The sequence below is a fragment of the Chelonoidis abingdonii genome, chromosome 2 (assembly GCF_003597395.2).
Source record: "Chelonoidis abingdonii isolate Lonesome George chromosome 2, CheloAbing_2.0, whole genome shotgun sequence".
Classification (NCBI taxonomy): domain Eukaryota; kingdom Metazoa; phylum Chordata; order Testudines; family Testudinidae; genus Chelonoidis; species Chelonoidis abingdonii.
In genome coordinates this window covers 230,561,845-230,581,518 of record NC_133770.1, presented here as the reverse complement: position 1 = coordinate 230,581,518, position 19,674 = coordinate 230,561,845, and the positions used below count along the sequence as shown (strand labels likewise).

The 19,674-nt window shown below is 42.7% G+C and overlaps 1 protein-coding gene across 1 annotated transcript; it reads right to left on the bottom strand.

Moving 5' to 3' along the window:
- Positions 1-308: 308 nt before the first annotated feature.
- Positions 309-16,063, bottom strand: MRPL15 (mitochondrial ribosomal protein L15). Its single transcript, XM_032771358.2, has 5 exons — positions 15,787-16,063; positions 12,537-12,694; positions 3,993-4,158; positions 3,471-3,594; positions 309-862 (listed from the first exon to the last, which is right to left on the bottom strand). The coding sequence occupies exons 1-5, from the start codon at positions 15,901-15,903 to the stop codon at positions 525-527; spliced, it is 903 nt and encodes a 300-aa protein (XP_032627249.1). The 5' UTR covers positions 15,904-16,063; the 3' UTR covers positions 309-524.
- Between the last annotated feature and the right edge of the window lie 3,611 nt (positions 16,064-19,674).

Genomic DNA, 19,674 nt, shown 5'->3' with positions numbered 1-19,674 from the left:
TACAATGGGAATAATACTGATCTCTCTCACAAAAGGTGTTAAGGATTCAGTTTTGTATAACACAGTGATTAAAACACTAAGAATTCTGAAATGTCTTTACAGCAAGATGCATTTCACTACCCCCCCCCCCCCATTTTTTTTAGAAGCCTTAAAATATTAGTTGAAAGTCAAGGTTAAAAATTGGGATTTAGAAATAAGTGAAAGCTAAAATTATTGGTACAACCTATTCCTTTGACTAGCATTCTCTAGAATAAGATCAGAATATTTTTAACCAACAAAACAAATAGTAAATGACAGCAAGAGAAAAATGTGTCAGAATGTGTATTTTATTCTTGAAAGACTATTCACTACATGGTATTATGACTCAATATAGAAAAGAGATGTACCTGTAGCATTACCCAATCACAAATGTATATTAATGTTTTGACTAGTACAATAAGAATGTGTTTAAAAAAACAAACCTCACTTCTAATCCATTATTTCATATCCAGATGTTTCCTGTACATCTGCAGTTGTCTCAGAATTCATGAGCTGTAGTATCTTAGCAACCTCTCATCTGTTGGTTTCAGGATTTTCTTTTCACTCATGTTTACCACCCAACCTGGAGCAAGACCAAAGAAAATCTGTCTAGGGTCCTTACGTGTGCTTAGCATTTGGAAAAGTTCATCTTTACTTATGTCTGGCAAAACATAACCATATTTCTTGGCGAGTTCAAGTCTGGCTTCTGGAATATTTGATGGATCAGCTAGATACCCACGATTCCTGGCATCTGTGTAGTAACGGACCAGATCTTCAGGTGGAAGCATTCGCTTTGGAATAGGCTGGCCACGCAGAAAGAAAGGTATTGGCTTGCACAAAATCTCTACAGGCAAGCAAAAGAGAGAAAGAAAGACGTAGGTAATAATACTTCATAATCAAGGTTCAAAAGCATTAGATGATGCCTCCTTTCCTCAAAAGACACGTACACCATATGCCTGAAATCTCTTGCTAGATTATTTACCTGCCACAAACTCATGCAGAGGAAAGGAAGAAAACAAGAGACAAATCTCTCCATATTTTCTTGTTCTGGGATACCAGACATCAATTAAATCATACAAATGCAATAAACCAAATGAATCAGTTAAAAATATTGTTTAAAAAGGAAAAAGTGATTTACAGTCCCGATTTAAAACCATCTGCATGAACCACTGTTTTAAGAAAAATGTTTAAAATAAATATGTACAGTAACTCCTTGCTTAATGTTGTAGTTATGTTCCTGAAAAATGCGACTTTAAGTGGAACAACGTTAAGCGAATCCAATTTCCCGATAAGAATTAATGTAAATGGGGGGGTTAGGTTCCAGGGAATTTTTTTTCACCAGACAAAAAACTATATATTATATAAATATACACACAATATTCGTTTTAAACAAACAATTTAATACTGTTCACAGCGATGATGATTGTGAAGCTTGGTTGAGAGGGTGAAGTTAGAGGGTGGGATATTTCCCAGGGAATGCCTGGCTGCTAAAATGATGAACTAGCACTTGGCTGAGCCCTCAAGGGTTAACACATTGTTGTTAATGTAGCCTCTCACACAAGGGAGCACAAACACATGGGAGGGGAGACAGCATAGCAGAGATAGACACACACCTTGTGTGTGGGAGAGAGAGAGCAAGAGGCACACTGTCCCTTTAAGTAAGCTGACCCACTCTTAAATGCACTGTCTTTTTAAGTGAATCAGGAAGTTGAGACAGCAGCTGCTGCCCCAGGCATTCTGTCTTTCTCCATCCGTGTCCTCTCCCTGCTCTATATGGAGAAGGGGTAAGCAGAAGCAGGGGGGAAGGGGACACCCTGACATTAGCCTCCCTCTTCCCCACCCCTGTACAGTAAGCAGGAGTCTGGGAGCAGCTCCAAGGCAGAGGGCAGGAGCACAACATGGCAGTGGGGGAGAGACAGCTGAACTGCTGATTGATAGCCTGCAAGGCAGTGCAGAACACAGAACTTAGGGGAGCAGGGAGCTGATGGGGGGCTGCCAGTCCACCCTGGTTCCAAGCCCCCACCAGCTAGCTCTTCCTTACAAGCTGCTCTTCCTGCAAGCAGTGGACAAAGCAGGCGGCTCCCAAATGATGTTAGGAGGGAGTGCTGCACAACATGTTCCCTAATTCATCAGCAATGTAACAACGTTAACCGGGATGACATTAAGTGAGGAGTTACTATATAGCATGCCTGCTTTGGAAAGAAAGATATGGTACAGTAATGTAAACTGTAAGATTACCATGTACTTAAAGGCCTTGCTTGTAGGTTCGGACTGTTATATCAGGGCCAGAGACACATGATGGATGATCAACAGAAGTTGGTACAATAAAAGACATTACCTCCCCACCTTGTCTTTCTAATATCCTGGGACCGACACAGCTACACCACCACTTCATATATCAGAGCTGTTTATTTTCAGCTCATGGAGAACTCTCTCAAATGTACTGCCCTAATAAGGATCATGTTTGGCCTCCAGTTCATGCATGCAACCACCATTAATATGGGTAGATTGTATCTTGCCCAACATTCACATGTACAGACTCAAGCCAAGCAGAAACCACACTCTTCAATGAAACTTTGTAAAAAAGGTGATAGCTATTTTGTTTAAAGGTGATTTCACGCTCCTCAAATTTTGTTTTCCTAATAAAATGGCTATTTCAAAAAAACCCAAAACAAATCACTTCCACAATTTAAAAAAAATACATTTTAAACCTGTATTTTGCTTTAAATTGGCTCTTTTGCCCTCCCTGCCCCATGGACTGTTTTCCTAGAAGAGGAGTGCCAGGAATATGGTCAAATACTTTAAAGCACTAATTTACCATAACAGTAGCAAAGGAGTAAGACTTTGTGGTCTCCAATAAGCTTAGCCTTAGATAAATATATATACCTAATTACAAAAAAACAAACAAACAAACAACAAACAAACCACACCTCCAAGTTACTTAACTCAGTTATTTTTTGCATTTTGTTATGAATGTTTAAAAAAAGCGTTCAAGAACTTCAACTTTTACTGTCAATATTTTCCCTACATCTAATAATGGACATAATGTTAAATCAGATACAATTGTAAAAAACCAAACAAACCTGCAGTACTCAGCTAGTTTAACATGTTCCTCCCGACCCCCACCTAAAGCAACCTTGCACTCCAAATCTGCAAACTCCTTAAATGTAGTTTTTCCCTAAACAGAATAATTTATATAGCATCATTAACTGAGTAGGGCTGATAACCAAACAGTAAATAATGGGAAACTGAGCAAGTACTGCTTTTGAGGGAGAATAATTGTCTAGCAGATCTCTATTAGGCTGACTGATTTAACAGAGCTCCTACTGGATCTTCAAAAAGAACGGATGATTGACTCTTTCCAGTGCTGTCTACGTTTAGGATTTAGATTTTTAAAAACCAACTCCATTCCACCAAAGAAAAGAAGTGGGGAGATGAGGGGAAATTCTTACCCAGACTCCGTGGATCATAGAAGCCTGTTGTAATAACACCACCATTTTTTTCAATTGCAGCAATGGCTAGCTCAGATGCCATCTGTACTTCAATATTTACTTTTGCTGAAAAGATATCGGCACCCTGTAAGTTACAGCACGTGCTTAGATTAGTTAAAGGTAAATTGAATATTTTGGTAGCTATATTTATCCATCTCTACAGAGTATCAAATGTGAAATACAAAAACTAAGCTGGGTCACAATTCTACAATATTCTATTACATGTTTTAACAATTTTAACTACTATTCCAAAGTGAAAAAACAACAGCTTGCAAATCATAAAACACTGTCCAGCTTTTCATGAATATATAGTGCCCTCTAGTGGATTTAGCATTACAAATTTAATTAGTCTTCCATTTGGATACATAAAACTGCAGCTTAGAAAAGTAGTCATGCTTCCAGGAGAGAGGGAGGGAGGGGAAACCAAACAAAAAAATGGAGGCTTTCCACTACAGCTAGACTAATAATGTATTTCAGACATACCTTCTCCACTAGTTGGACACCATAATCCCTTTTGAATGGCTGTATTGTAACACCTCTGGCATTGGTGAGCTGGGTTAAATCAATCGGTTGAGTGGGATCCACTCTACCCAAGTCAATAAGGTATTGCAGCTTTTGAAGACTGAGGGGATGATACTGGCGTCTGCGGCTGGAGAAAAGGCAAAGAAGAGCAAAGAAGTTTAGAATTTCAAAATATGAAGCTGAAATTCAGTATAGTTAGAGTGAAACAAGCTTCCAGGTTTAGTGGGTTAAGAGACAAATGAACGATACAACACTTTTGTTTTCCATCCTTTCTAAATGTTCCAAGCAATTTTGTTTAAGAAGAGGCCCATCCATAAGTATATTTTATTCCCCTTTTAAAAAATAGGAAACCAAACACTGTAACTGGCTATCACTGGGTTCAATTCCCATCAAAGTAACATCCCAAGCAGCTGGTCAGCTTAATTTGCCCAGACTGTCTGGTTTCTAGAGGGAGAGGCTAAGTGTTATTCTGAAGAGGAAATGAAAAAGTTTGAATGCTCTTTGGCAAGTTAAGATTTTAGACAACAACTTCTATGAGTTTATCTCAGCAGCCTTGTTGACACATGAGAATCTGACTCAATAACCTACAAGCATATGCAAAGAATCCTCAGTATTCTACTCCAATGTGAGCTCTTTCTCATCTTATGTCTAGCTGACAATTTTATTTAATTGCTTTTCTATTGTGCTTATTGTAAGCAAGCACCTCACAAATATTAATGATTTATCCCTCATATCACCCTGCAAGGTAAGGAAATACCGAGTAAATATCCAATCCCCCATATGGTTGGGTATTTGATTTGTCAAATAATATATATTTTAAAAAGGTCAAATATTTTAAAGCACTAATTTACTATAACAGTAACAAAAGAGTAAGCCTTTGTGATCTCCAATAAGCTTAGCCTTACATAAATACATATACCTAATTACACCCCCCCCCAAAAAAAAACCCTAACTTACTTAACTCAGTTATTTTTATTCATAAAAATGTGAAGCACAATGTAATGAAATTCAAAAAAGTTGAAGAACAGCACCATGACACAAAGAAGTAGGCCAGCCACTCTATCAGGGCATTCTTGCTGGAATATTTGACAAGTCAAATAATAGGTAGTCAGTTAATCAGACCACTGACATTATACAACTAATCAACTGACCAGCTTGCCAAGTCTACTCCCCCACACACTCAAGGGGAGTAGGAAGATTGCAGCCAAGAGCCATCAGCTTAAAAAAAGGAATGGAGCTAAAAAGGGAAAAAAGTATAAGCAGGCTGGCTGAATCACAGGTGAAAATCAAGTTTTCAAATAGGTTATTCAAATACTTGTCTCTGTTATCCAGTGAGTTGTATTATTATTCAGATACTGGAATGGATGTATTTAAATACCTGTGAAATACATTAAATAATGTATTTGGCTATTTGATCAGTCATAGAAGAAAGTTATATTTCTAACAACCAAATGAAATAGAAAGCTGAGTATTACAATTAAATGAAGCAAAGTATTTAAAATACACAACTCTTTTAATGGCACAAATATTTTTCTCTATGGCTAGTAGGCTGTGACTTCCGCTAACCGGCATACATTTTTCAAGCCCTGGAAGTATTTTCACTTGTTTTTATACACGGGGACCAAAACAGAGACTAAGAATAGGAAGAATACTGTAAATATGGGATGAAAATTTTGTTTTATTACATATGCACAGTAAGTATATCACCCATAAACACATACAAACACTTAACTATGTTTGGCCTTTGTTATCATGTAAGAATAAACTGGACAGACATTTTTCCAAGAGGCTGGGCTTGGATTTAGGCAAATATCAACATTTACACAAGATAACAAAATACCATTTGGTTAGAGTATATTCACAGATGAGGTAAATGTATTTTAATCACAGCTACAAAGAGGCCGTTTACCTGCATTTTGGCAAAATTTATATTTCTAAGTAAAGGATATGTTTCTTGGAACAGTTGTAGAGTTACAACAGGCTCTTTTACCACATTGCTAATTTACTTTACTATTGTTTTACTGTACAACACAAGTTACTGTGAAACTTCTGTCACTGTAGAAGACTGGATCATTTTTCATTATAAAGGCAGTTTACTAGATACATTTAACATTAATGAGAAACTCCTGGTTTTTAGATGTTCTTCAGCATTCCCTGTTTTGGATTGCTGATTCAGGAAGTCCCTGTCTAACCACCTGTGGAAAGAACTGCTCATCCACTTTCATGGTAAGCTAAGTTAAGGTGGGGGAGATGACTATTTGGAAATAAAAATTAAGAAAGCAACTTGCTTAAAAAAAGTTTTCATAATGCTAATCAAATGTCACTACCAACCACATATTAAATTCACTTAGTTATTAGGCAAATACACAGAACACCTTTAGTAATGAAAACAAGTCTGATACCTACACTTCATTCCACAGAACAGAAACATACACATGAATATTCACCGAAATCAGTATTAAAAAACAAACAAACACCAAACTACATATTAGTAAGACTTTATACACAAGCATAGATTAGAAACAGCTCAAGGGTGAAGGAGTTAAACACATGCAATATATCACATGGCCCTTAATGGCTAAAACTGTGGTATATGTTTGCCACTGTTACAAATATTAGTGCCATACATTTGCATTATCCTTCACAGAATTAAAAGAAAGTCACAGACCCAAACAGCATGCACACTAAATTACACAAGAAATGAAGACAGACAAGGAGAAACATGGTTTTCATGTTGTGCATGAAACCTGTAAGTTCTGACTTATTTTTAACTGGAGCAAAACAGATAGCAGTGATGTGCAGATCAATGACTGACAGACATGGATTATGAGAAAATATCTGTACAGTTTGAGAACAATTGCCCCACTGGAAGAGGAAGGGTGTTACAAAAGCAAGGACAGTCATGGAAAAGGCACACAAATTCCAATGGGAGGAGGAAGCAAAGCAGGATGCATAGACAGAGCACAGAGTGCAAGATGAAATGAAAAAAGTATGGAGTAGAACACTTCAGCTGAATCCACTGAATTTTGCTGTCAAGGAAGTTAGCAAGACTATGGGCAGTCAGAAGGGTGCAGAAGTCAACAAGGACAATGGTTCTGAACATTGCTAAGGATGAGTAAAAAACAATAGTGCAAGTGTGAATGGACAAAATCAGAAAGGCTAAGGCTAGGTCTACACTACAGACCTTACAGCGGCATAGCTCTAGCTATGCTGCTGCAAGGTTTCCCATGAAGCCACTCTGTCAACAGCAGATACTTGACAGGAAAGCTCTATCTCAAAACTGGAAAGGACCTTGAAAGGTCATTCAGTCCAGTCCCCTGCCTTCACAGCAGGACAAAGTGTTGTCCCTGACAGATTTTTGCCACAGATCCCTAAATGGCCCCCTCAAGAATTGTACTCACAACCCTGGGTTTAGCAGGCCAATGCTCAAACCACTGAGCTGTCCCTCCCTCACAATCAAACCACCCCCCTATGAGCAGTGGTAGCTACAGGCATGGCTACACTTGCAGATCTAGAGCACTGTGAGTTAAACCCCCCTTCGTAGAGCGCAGTAGGGAAAGCGCTGCAGTCTGTCAACACCGACAGCTTCAAGCGCACTGGTATGGCCACATTTGCAGCATCATTGGGAGCAGTGCATTATGGGCAGTTATCCCACAACGCAAGTGACTGAAACGTGCTTTTCAAAGGGGGGGGGTGTGGCGTGTGTACGTGGGGGGAGAGAGAGTGGGTTTTTGGGGTGCTGAGAGTGTGTCAGCATGCTGTCTTGTATGTTCAGACCCCCCTCTCCCTCCCCACCTGCCTCTCTCTCACTCACTCACAGCAAACAGTAAATGTTTGCTTTTTTCAGAGCTGAAGCAGCTCCAGCTTCTCCGACAGGGAGCTTTGAAAGGGCATTTCTGCACTCCTGCAGCCGATTTCACAACAATTACAAGAGTGGCCGCTTGATTAAAGGGGATTATGGGAGCGCAGTAATGCAACACCTCGTTCACACTGGCACCGCGGTGCTCCAACAGGGTACAGAAAACGTTATTCCACTTGCCGAGGTGGAGTACCAGCAGCGCTGTAGCTGTGGAGTCAGACCGCTCTACGTGCCTTGCCAGTATGGACGAGGAGTGAACTAGGATGCCCCGGGCTGCTTTACTGTGCTGTAACTCACAAGTGTAGCCAAGGCCTTTGTCAGCAGGAGAGTGTCTCTCGCTGGCACAGCGCTGTCCACACTAGTACTTTTGTTAATTAAACTTATGTTGGTCAGGGGGTGGTTTTTTTCATACTACTGACCGACAGAAGTTTTATTAACAAACGTGCTACTGTAGACATAGCCCAAGACACAAAATGAGTTACAGTAAGCCAAGGACATAAAAGGCAATAAAAAGCTTTATCAAGTCATTAGGAGCAAGACAAACACAAAGGAACCAGTAGGTCCACTTGTCATAAACAGATAGCTAAGGGTTAATGTTTCTTTTACTTGTAAAGGGTTAACAAAGGGAACCAAACACCTGACCAGAGGACCAATCAGGAAACCGGATTTTTCAAAGCTCAGGGAGGGAATTTTGGGGTGTGTGTCTTTTTCTGTGTCTCTGCTCTAGTGCTGCTCCGCTCTGAGAGAGATCTCTCTACCTTCAGTTTCTAATCTCTTTTCCAAGTGTACGTAACAAAGGTAGAGACAATAGGTTTTTAATTTGTTTTTGATTACATGTGTGTAGTTTGCTGGATGTTTTTTCCATTTCTTGGTGTGTTTCTCCCCTCTCGTTGGTGGTTGCCTCTTGCTTAGCTATTTGCCTAATAGTTTTCTAACCGTCTCTATGTTTCGTTTTCTTGGTCTATGTGTTTGGTGCGTGTCGTATCCTGTGTTTCAGGCTTCCCTTGGAACTCATGTTCCTATGCTTTCTTGTGGTGGGGTGCCTCTGGTGTTTATTCCTGACTTTGCTGGCTCTGCTTGTTGTCTCCTGGGCTGCCTAGCAACAGTGCCCTTTTGTTTATCTTTCCTCCTAGCTACCTTATATTGCAAATTAAACCAAAAAAACATTAATTTGCAATGTTTGTGTTTGCTGGGTACTTGACTGACAGTCGGAGTACAACTGTTTCAAAGACCTAATCAACCTTAATGGTTTCCTTGCTAAAATGCAAGCCATAACTGAGTCAGAGAGAAACAGAAAAAAGATTTTTTTCTCTCTGGCGCCTTTTAAAACCAACCCTTTCTCTCTGCTTAAAGCCTAGCGAGAAAAAGAAAAAAATAATATTCCCTACTGGCTTCTGGATTCTTATCTTTATCCTACTGCTGCCAACATTGTTATACGAGATATAGTCCAATTCTGAACCTTAAGCGTACCAAAAATGTGGGTGCTGCATGAAACCTCCGAAGCTAATGACCAGCTTAGATCTGAAGCACTGCCACCAGACAGGAAATCAGTTGCCTTGCCCACTCTGGGTCTTCCCAAACCTTCTGGGGGACTCCCAAGACTCAGATGCCACTGAGTCACACACAAAGGGAATAACCCTGCTCCCTTGTCTCCTCTTTATTTCCTTCCCGCTTCCCCCCTCCTGGCGATCACCTCATTTCAAATTCCTTGAATGGCAAACACGAGAGATCAAGTTTCTTTCACCATTCAGTCGAAGTCCCTGCAAAGGTAACCTTTGCACTTCTGAACAAAGAGATTTTCCCTTCCCCTGTTTTCTTCCCCACCAGTTCCTGGTGAGGTCTACTAGGAAAAAATCCAACAGGTCTTAAAAAAAAAGCTTTTATATAAAAAGAAAGAAAAGACTTAAACAATTGATTCTCTGGTATTCCAAGGGTTGAACAATATCAGAGGTCAATTGGCTTAAAGAAAAATGAATTAACGCCTGATCCCAAAGATATACAATTTTAAAACTTCCAGCAAACTACACGACATGTAAATACAAAACAATATAAACCTATTGTTCTTCTTACCTTTGTACTTACACTTGGACAGAAGATTAGAAAATCTGAGGTAGAGAGATTCTCTCTCAGAGCCGGAGGCACTATGAGCAGAGACACAGACAAAGACACACACCCCAAAATTCCCTCCCTGAGCTTTGAAAAATCCGGTTTCCTGATTGGTCCCCTGGTCAGGTGTTTGGTTCCCTTTGTTAACCCTTTACAAGTAAAAGAAACATTAACCCTTAGCTATCTGTTTATGACACCACTACTTAACAGGCAAGGAGAGCTAACAACAGAGGACATCAAGAAGGCTGAGGAGTTTAATGCCTATTTCGCTTCAATCTTCACTGAAAAGGTCAATGGTGATCAGATACTCAACACAATATTAACAAGGGGGGAAGGAGGACAAGCTAAAGTAGATAAAGAACAGGTTAAAGAATATTTAGGTAAATTAGATGTATTCAAGTCAGCAGGGCCTGATGAAATTCATCCTCGGTATTTAAGGAATTAACGGAAGGAACCTCAGAACCATTACCAATTATCTTTGAGAACTCATGAGGTCCCCAAGGGATGGAAAAGGGCAAACATAATACATATCTTAAAAAAAGGAGAGGAATAAAAAAAGAGGAGTGAGGAATTCTAGCTCAGTCAGCCTAACTTTGATACCTGGAAAGATACTGGAATCAATTATTGAACAATGTGTAGGTACCTACAGGATAGCAGGGTTATAAATAATAGCTACAGGGATCTTTTAAGAACAAACCATGCCAAACCAACCAAATTTCCTTCTTTGAGAGGGTTACTGGCCTATTAGATAGGGAGGAAGCTACAGATGTGATTTATCTAGATTTCAGTAAAGCTTTTGACACAGTCTCACATGACATACTTATAAGCAAATTAAGGAAATATGCTGTAGATTGAGGTACAACAAGGTGGGTGCATAACTGGTTGAAAGACTATACTCAAAGAGTAATTATCAACAGTTCACTGTGAAACTGGGGAAAGTGGGGGTGTGGATCTAGTGGGTCTCATAGGATCTGTCCTGAGACCAGTACTGTTTGACATTTTAATTAATGACTTGGACAATGGAGTGGAGAGTATGTTTATAAAATCTTCAGATGACACAAAGCTGGGAGGGGTTGCAAGCACTTTGGAGGACAAGACTAGAATTCAAAAGGACCTTGTTAAGTTGGAGAATTGGTCTGAAAGCAACAAAATGAAATTCAATAAAGACAAGTCCAAAGTTATGTACTTCAGAACTCAAAAACAAATGCATTAACTGCAAAATGGGAAATAATTGGCTAGGTGGAAGTACTGCTGAAAAGGCTCTGGGGGCTAGAGTGAATCACAAGTTGAATATGAGCCAACAATGAGATGCAGTTGTGAAAAAGCTTAATATCACTCTGGGGTGCATTAATAGGTGTGTACTACGTAAGATACGTGAGGTAATTGCTCTGTTTTACGTGGCTCTGGTGTGGCCTCACCTGCAGCAGCGTGTGTAGCTTTGGATGCCACACTTCAAGAAAGATGTGAACAAACTGGACAGAGCCTAGAGGAGAGCTATAAAAATGAAAAAAAAGATTTAGACAACCTGAACCTCTGGGGAATTTTTTATTTTTTTTTAAAAAGCCAACACTTTGGCATGTTCAGTCTTGAACAGACGAACGAGGGGGTACCAGATAACAGTTCTCAAATACGTTAAGGGGTGTTATAAAGAGGATGATGCTCAATTGTCCTCCATGTCTACTGATAGTACGACGACAAGAAATAACAGGCTTAATCTGTAGCAAGGGAGATTTAGGTTAGCTACTTATAAAAAGCTTTTCCAACTGTAAGGATAGTTAAGCACTGAAACAGGGTTCTTAGGGAAGTTGTAGAATTACCATCACTGGAGGTTTTTAAGAACAGACTGGACAAACATCTGTCAAGTATGGTCTAAGTACACTTGATCCTGCCTCAGCACAGGGCTTGACTAGATGATCTCTCAAGGTCCCTGGAGCCACTATACCAATTTGAGTATATCATCAAAAATGGAAAAAAGTTACCATGATTAGAGGTGTGAAAGTGAGTAAGTAGGATTGGCTGGCCAAGAGCTGAAGGAAGAGCAGGTGATCTTGTAGAGATGTTGAACCCAGTGGGGTTGATCCAAAGCCCATGAGGGTCCTTGGGAGTCTTTCAACAGGCTTCAGATTAAGACAAGTGAGTGCGCGAGGGGAGATAATAAAGGTGGAGAGAGAGCAAGAGCTGAGCAGGAGGAGTAGTGGGGCAGATACAGATGAAAGATAGAAACAGACAAAGCAGTCAAGTGTGGAAAAGAGGGTAGAAGGTTGTAACCAGGAAGTCATCAATATGGCGAGTAGAAAATGAAGGGAAGAGCGGTTCAGAAGGTGGCAGAGAAATGAGGGAGACTAATGGATTTAAAGTTACAGAAAGTGACAAGGTGAAGAGAGGGTGAGGAAATTTGGGGGAAAACAGATGACAAACAAAGGGGAGACTGTCTCATATGTTCAGGCTGCATTCACAAAATTAGATTTTGACTGCCACATCAGAAGAAAGGTAAAAGCAAATGACATTCCACTTGAAATAAATCTAGAAAGCAAACTTACCTGTGTCCTTCATTATACCCATATTTTGGAATAATCAAGTAAAATGGTGTCTGGCCACCCTCAAAGCCTAATCGGGGGCGATTTCCTCTTTGTCTTTGTCCTTTATGACCTCGACCACTTTTCTTACCTCCATGTCTTCCACGGCCACGTCTTTTTTCCTTAAAGCAATAATTCACAAATTCAGTTAATTACACTATGGATACATAAGCTCTGGCAATGTACATTCTGAGGAAATATAAAACTGTTCTCTAATGAATTTGGGGAGACTGGTGAGAAAAGTTAAGCATTTCTACTTCTGTAACTAAAGGAGAGAATATTAAACAAAATGTGATTCTAGATAGTTACCCAATCAAATGGTTTGAAAGTCTACATGGATGTGTGCAAAGTGAGAGTAAGAATATGTACACACTACAGCTTACATTGGTGTAAGTTATGTTACCCAGGGGTGTAAATAAGCCACACGCCCCCCTACAAGCAAAGTAAGTTACACCAGCCAAAGTGCCAGTGTGGATAGCGCTATGTAGGTGCGAGAGCTGAAGTAAGACTTCTCACCCATCAGCTTAGAGCGTCTGCACTAGCAGAGCTGTAAGTTCTGTAGTGTAGCCATATAGTACTATATTTTCCTCTCACCTCTAACATTTTGTTAGCGAGCAAGGATGATTAAGTGGTTACGGCTCTAGTCTAGGACTTGGGAGACCCAACTTCAATTCCTTGCTCTACCACAGACTTCCTGTGTGACCTTAGGAAAATCACTTAGCCTTTCTGTGTCTCAGTTTCCCAATCTGTAAAATGAGGATAATAGTACTTCCCTACCTCTCAGAGGTATTGAGGATAAATACATTCAAAAGATTGTGAAGCATTTTGAAATCAACAAATGAAAAGTGCTATATAAAAAGAGATTAGGTATTATTGTAGGTCTGAGAGTTAGATACTTTCTCCTGAATGATAAACTACTGAGATTTCGCACCCACTTAGGGCATGTCTACGCTACAATCTTAAATTGACCTATGTTAGGTCAACTTGAAGCCACCACAATAATTACTGCAATGGCTGATGTCCATACTATTCTTCTTCTGTCAGTGGTGCATGTTCCCACCAAGACCATTTCCACCAACTGAAGAGGGACAGTGTGGGGGCATGAGAGCCGGGGCTCTCAGCTTTGCACAGCTCCCCTCTCGGAAGGGAGGGGACAACCACCCAGGACTTCTCACCTCCAGCAGGGTGATCCGTGCCCAGAGTCTGGTTGGCTACCACTCTCCCAGAGGTGAGTGGGGAACCAGGACCCTGAGGGTGCAGCAGGGAACCCAGGCAACAGCCTAGCTTGGAATGGAGATCCTGCAGCAGCCCAGCTGGGGAGCTGGTTTTCTTGTCAATTTCAGCCTGCCTTTTACCCTTCACACTGTAGTGTAGACCAAGCCTGAGTGAGGAAAATTCTACTTGGAAGTTGAGCAGGAAGAGATTCCATCTCACAATAAAATAAGAGGTTAAAGAAAAGAAAATAATTTTGTATATATGTATTAGCATGAATGTGACTGATTGGAATCAGACTGCTTCAAGAGTTTGTACTTTTCACTGCTGTTTGGGTGAAGGAACTTTTGGTGTGCAGCAGCAGGTTCCACAAACACAGTTAGTGCACAGAAGGGTAGAGGGATGTACATTTACCCCACAGCTTGCCACGAACTGATGTGTTATACAGACATGCCCTGATTGACTTTGTCAGATTATTTTAAAAGCACGGTTTTTATATATAGTGTAAAAGAATAATTACCCTCTACTTCACAGGATAATCTGATTAATTGCACATCATAAGGAATGTCACTTATTTTAAACCTTATTTTCCCTTGTGTCACTGACTTGCTGTTCACTGTTTATTAATACTGGAGTTATTTACATCAGAAATGCTATTTATAAAATAGAAGCTCATTTATCATAGGTATTGGTCATTTATTTCACATTCTCTTACTACCTTTCATTGTGTTCTCAGTTTGCATTTGTTACACGGGGAACCACATAACCCTTTATTTTAACATTTGGCTATTTTTATTTGGTGTCTGTTAGTTAATTCAGGCTATTTTAATGTATTAAATAATGTGAATAGTAGTCAGGATAATAGCAATTTAAATAAGACACCATTAAATGACACAGTTGGTATTTTCACATTAATTTTATTCAATAAGTTTAGATGGCCTAACATTAGGTACTGTAAAAATCAGCTACTCTGCATAATTGGACTCCTGCACGTTGGGGCTTTAGATCTGTTTCATATGCCTCCATCCATAACCATCGGAGAACTGCAAATCTGACATTTTCAAATACATGAACTACCAACATTTTACACTTCCTACTTTAGCTTTTTGTAAGTCATCCCCCCTCATACACACAATTAAGGGGCACTAACAGAACAGGTGGGGAGACAAGAGGGAACAGTCAAGTTAATAGTGCAGCTCTTATAAATTTTATTTTAAAGCGCTTGACTCAAATCCTGCAATTGGATCCAAACAAATGGTTCCCTGGGCACAACCCCATAAAAGTTAAAGGGGTTCACCCACAAAGATCCAATTTCAGGATTGAGGCTTTTGTGCCCATCCTCATTAGGAAAGGTTTCAAAAGTCTGCACCAATTCACTACGTTGAGGGAGTTCAAGCAATCCAAACCCTCTGCTGTGGGCATACTCCAGTCGAGGAAAATATCTGCATTAAGAGTTTGCACTGGTGATGCAGTTTCAAGTGGGCAATTTTCTCAAACCGAGACAGATGGTTATATCTACATTACAGACGTCTGTTGGCATAACTATATTGGTCAGGCGTGTGAAGCTGTACCAGCAAACGTCTTCAGCATCTTTAACGTTTCTCTGTTAGCATTTTACATCCTGGAGTCAAGCCAATACAGGAGAATTTCAGCTTTCACTGGGGGGCGAATACCACAGCCTCATCGCTGAGAAAAGGACCCAAAAAGGGCACGAACCCTAAAGACCAAAAGAAGCCATAATTTTCTAAGCCAGCTTCGTGGTTTTTGACCGCCAAGGCCCCACAGCACCGAAAGGGCTTCGGGACCAGCCTGCAAACGCCAGAGACGCTCGGTCTCGGGGCCAAGGAGCCGGCCCAGACTAGAGCGGATCCTGCAACAACCGGGGATCAGCGCTGAGCAGCTGAGGCCGCCTGAGTACCTGGGGGGAGCGGGCCCAGCCCCGTTATCGGAGAGCCAAGGCCCGGGCCAAGCCCGCTCCGGGTCTCCTGCGCCGGGCACTCACCGATTTCTTGGCGCCGGGGTTGGGTCTCAGGTTAACCAGGCTGACCCTGGGCAGGGCCCGGAGTAGCTCCAGCGCCTTGGGCCCAGCGCCGCCACCACCCCGCGACGCGGCTGCCATAGCCGCTCGCTCCCGCTGCCGCACACAGCCGGCCTGCAAGGGCAAAAGCGGCAGCCAGCAGCGTGGGAAGCTGAGCAGCGCGTCGCTTTACGGCCGCCGGAACCCCCTCCCCGCCCTTCCCAACTGTCGCGACGCGGCTGTGTCGGGGAGGGAGGGGCGGTGAGACAATGTGGGTGGGGAGCGAGGGAGGGGTGGCGGGGTTACATGCCGCGCAGTGCAGTGTGTGTCCGTGGATTCTGTGGGTTGTGTCTGTGCTGGTTTCATGGGATAATATGGCTAAAATCGTGAACACGAGGGCATTTACCCACTGCCTGGCTTGCTGGAAGACATTGTTTCCTTGCCCTCTTCCATCTGTTTGTAGCCCTATGGAGGCTCTTGTCTTATATTTGGATTGTAAACTCTGGGGGGCAGGCAGGGCTGTTGCAAGGATATTTTGTGCCCTAGGCAAAACTTTCACCTTGCGCCCCCCCGGGCGCGCTTCACATCCAGTTCATGAGGGCAAATCCAAATGGGAGCTTAAGAGGCCCAGGGGTCAGCCGTGCCCAGGGGCTCCCCAACAAAAAGCCCCCCCCAGTCACGTGATTCAAGCTGGCGGCCGTTGCCCTGAGTCACTCACTGGCTTTGCCGGGTTGGCTGCTCGCTGCAGCAAGCTCGGTAGGGGAGGAGCCACAAGTTTCAGGAGCCACAGAGCCGGAGCGGCGAGGTAAGCCAGCATGGGGCAGGAGCAGCAGCCTTGCAAGGTGGCGGCCACTGCTACGGGGGAGCAGCCCGACCCCTCCTGCCTAGGCTGCGGCTCGGGCCCCACTGGGCTCTCCTGCAGACTGCAGTGAATGCATGCGGGTGCCAAGGCTGCCCGGGGGGGAGGGCAAGTGGGGCAATTGGCACCACGAGAATGAGGCTCGCCCCTGCCTCTGCCTTCCCCCATCCCCTGTCGCCTCAGTGCGCCACGTCCAGGAGTTGCCCTGGAGAGTGCTGCAGCGGCGTAGCTCCGGTGGGACCTGGGCTCCTCCTGCTCACAGCCGCATTGTAAGGGAGCAGGGCTGCGAGCTCCGGCAGGTCGAGCAGCAGGAGCTCAGGTCCCGCGAGAACCACACTGCTGCAGCACTGTCCAGGGCCGCTCCTGGATGTGGCTCGCTGAAGCTCCGAGAGAGGGGGGAGGTGGGGTAAGCAGCATGGTAAGGGGCCAGGGGATTGGATAAGGGGCAGAGAGTCTCAGGAACAGTCAGGGGACAGGGAGCAGGGGGAGTTGGATGGAGCAGAGGTTCCAGGGGATGGTCAGGGGACAGGGAACGGGGGGTTGGATCGTGTGCATTTCAGGGGTCTATCAGGACTCGGCGGAGGATGGATAGGTGTCGGGGCAGTCAGGGGATAGGGAGCGGCAGGGTGAGGGGTCCCAGGGTGGTGGTTGGGGAAGTCTCAGGGGGATTGTTAAGGGACAAGGAGCAGGATGGGTCGGGGATTCTGATGGGGGCAGTCGGGGGCAGGAAGTGGGTGCAGGTCGGATAGGGGGCAGGACCAGGCCATTTGGGGAGGCACTGCCTTCGCTATCTGGCCCTTCATACAATTTTGGAACCTTGATGTGTCCCTCAGGCCAAAAAGTTTGCCCATGCCTGCCCTAATGTCTGAAAAAAAAGTGGCTTTGAGTTTTAATTTAATTGTATGATACACTCTATATAGAAAGCCTGTGTTCGCTCGCAGCATGCGTCCCCACTACTGCGGCGCCGCATTACCATTGGTCCTCCTCTCCCCTCCGACTACTTTCTAGAAAATTCTTTGACCTATATAAGCGGCCGCGTCAGGCGTGTTTACAGTGTTTGTAATCTCTGTTGCATGTACTCTACTGAAATAGCATAACAAACCCATGGCTTTATGTTTTAACTCAATCGTATGATACCCCCTTTTAATTTTAAAATATGGATCGGTTCGTTGTTAAGATAAGAAAAGGAGCAGATAAGCTGTTCATGTGAAAGAGCCTTTTCGAAACTAGCACATGTAAAACACAAACTAAGAAGTACAATGTCCCAACAGCATCTTGACTCGTTCATGATTTTATACATTGAACAAGAATTGACTTCGTCAGTTAATTACAATGATGTGATTGAGGAATTTAAGTCCATAATACCTAGTGAGCAACGTCTCATTCTCTAGGACAGAAAGATGAAGAAACCTTAATCTGTTTTGGTCAATGTGGGTTAGCTCATTATCTGGTTAAAGGTAAAGATTATGAAAATTAACTGTATCTTTGTATATACCTGGTTATCACTACAGCAAAAAATTGGTATTTCATGTCTCATTTTTAAGTAAAGTTCAGTTGTTAATTTTAAAAAAAATAAGTTTAGTTAAGTTTTAGGTTTTTTAGTTTGTTTGATGAATAAAAATGATGTCCTTTATGACAGAGTATTCAATAAATGTTCACATTTAAAAAAAAAAATTCCCTGGGTACACACCCTGATGAAATGTGCTGCGCACGCCTATGTGGGCAATGCTTCTTGATGTTGCCAAAGCATAACAAAGTGATATAAAGTAAAATTTAGAGCATACATTTTGCAAGATATTCTCCCTCCTGTGCACGATGGGCATGACAGGTACTTCAACGTCTATTTTAATCTCTGTTGCAGCTCAAATTATTCTGCAATACACAGGGTACATAAGGAATTTTTCAAACAACTACCTGTGACGGTTTGGATCACAGAAACCTCCTGGGAGCTGCCACCTGATGTGCCCAGACTACTTCTACCCCTGCTTTGCCTGCCAGCTCAGGACACTAGCGCCCTGTGGTGCTGAGCCAGACACTTCGATCTGCTCCAGCAAAGACCCAGGGTCTGCATTACTTGCCCCAAAGCTGCAGCTTTACCTGAAAGCAGCTAACAGAAGTGTTCCTGTTTTTAACACTCAGATGCCCAACTCCCAATAGGGTCTAAACTCAAATAAATCCGTTTTACCCTGTATAAAGCTTATACAGGGTAAACTCATAAATTGTTCGCACTCGATATACTTGTTGAAGGCATTGCACACGCTCTGGCTGAAACTTTTGAAGAGATTACAGAGGCAGATTACCAAAACGACGTGATAGGGATCAAATCAAATGGGCATTCACATCTAGGCATAGCCCCCCTGCTCCACATTTGCATCCTTGTAATAAAAGCTTCTTACCTGGAACAGACTCCTCTGATCCTTCCTCAATAAAGTACACCCCAGAGACTGGCTTGCTTCTCCTGGGTAGTTGATAGGCTGTGAATTAGATTAATACAAACCCTGGTCTCCAGGCTGTGAACTGTCCAGAATATCCTGGATTGGCGAGGGTCTAGTCATTTTGCATCCAGCTCCTGTAAAACCGGCAGTAGTGGGGCAGGCAACCAAGGCGACGGTTTCCATCATGGGCTTTGCTCGTAGACTTCTCAGTTCGTCGTACCTATAACCCTACACTAAACACCATCTCGTCATTGCCTGTCTGCTTGAACGTGTGATACTACTGGCCTAGAATCATAATTTCTGCGGCGGGATCACAGCTGGAGGAACTAATGTTACTTCTCCCCACACACTGATTATGATCCTGCAGGCTCGCAGTGCTCCATGCTGGGGAAACGTTTGGGGCGTGGAGCATTGTGCTGATTGATGGATTGCACTCCACACCTCGCTGAGCAAACAGGAAAGAGGATTTTTAAAATTCCCGGGGCATTTAAAGGACGAGTCACCTGAAGCCTCAGGCAGTGGAGTGCTAAGCGGTGACCAGAGAGGCTGAAAGGAATGCGGGATAAGTCTAATAACGCC

Excerpts from the sequence above, each read along its gene's own strand:
- MRPL15 (XM_032771358.2), bottom strand. The coding sequence starts at position 15,903 with ATGGCAGCCGCGTCGCGGGGTGGTGGCGGCGCTGGGCCCAAGGCGCTG. Across the intron at positions 4,159-12,536 it reads GGGTATAATGAAGGACACAG|CCGCAGACGCCAGTATCATC; the intron begins GTAAGTTTGCTT and ends CCTTTTCTCCAG. Across the intron at positions 3,595-3,992 it reads GTGTCCAACTAGTGGAGAAG|GGTGCCGATATCTTTTCAGC; the intron begins GTATGTCTGAAA and ends TGTAACTTACAG.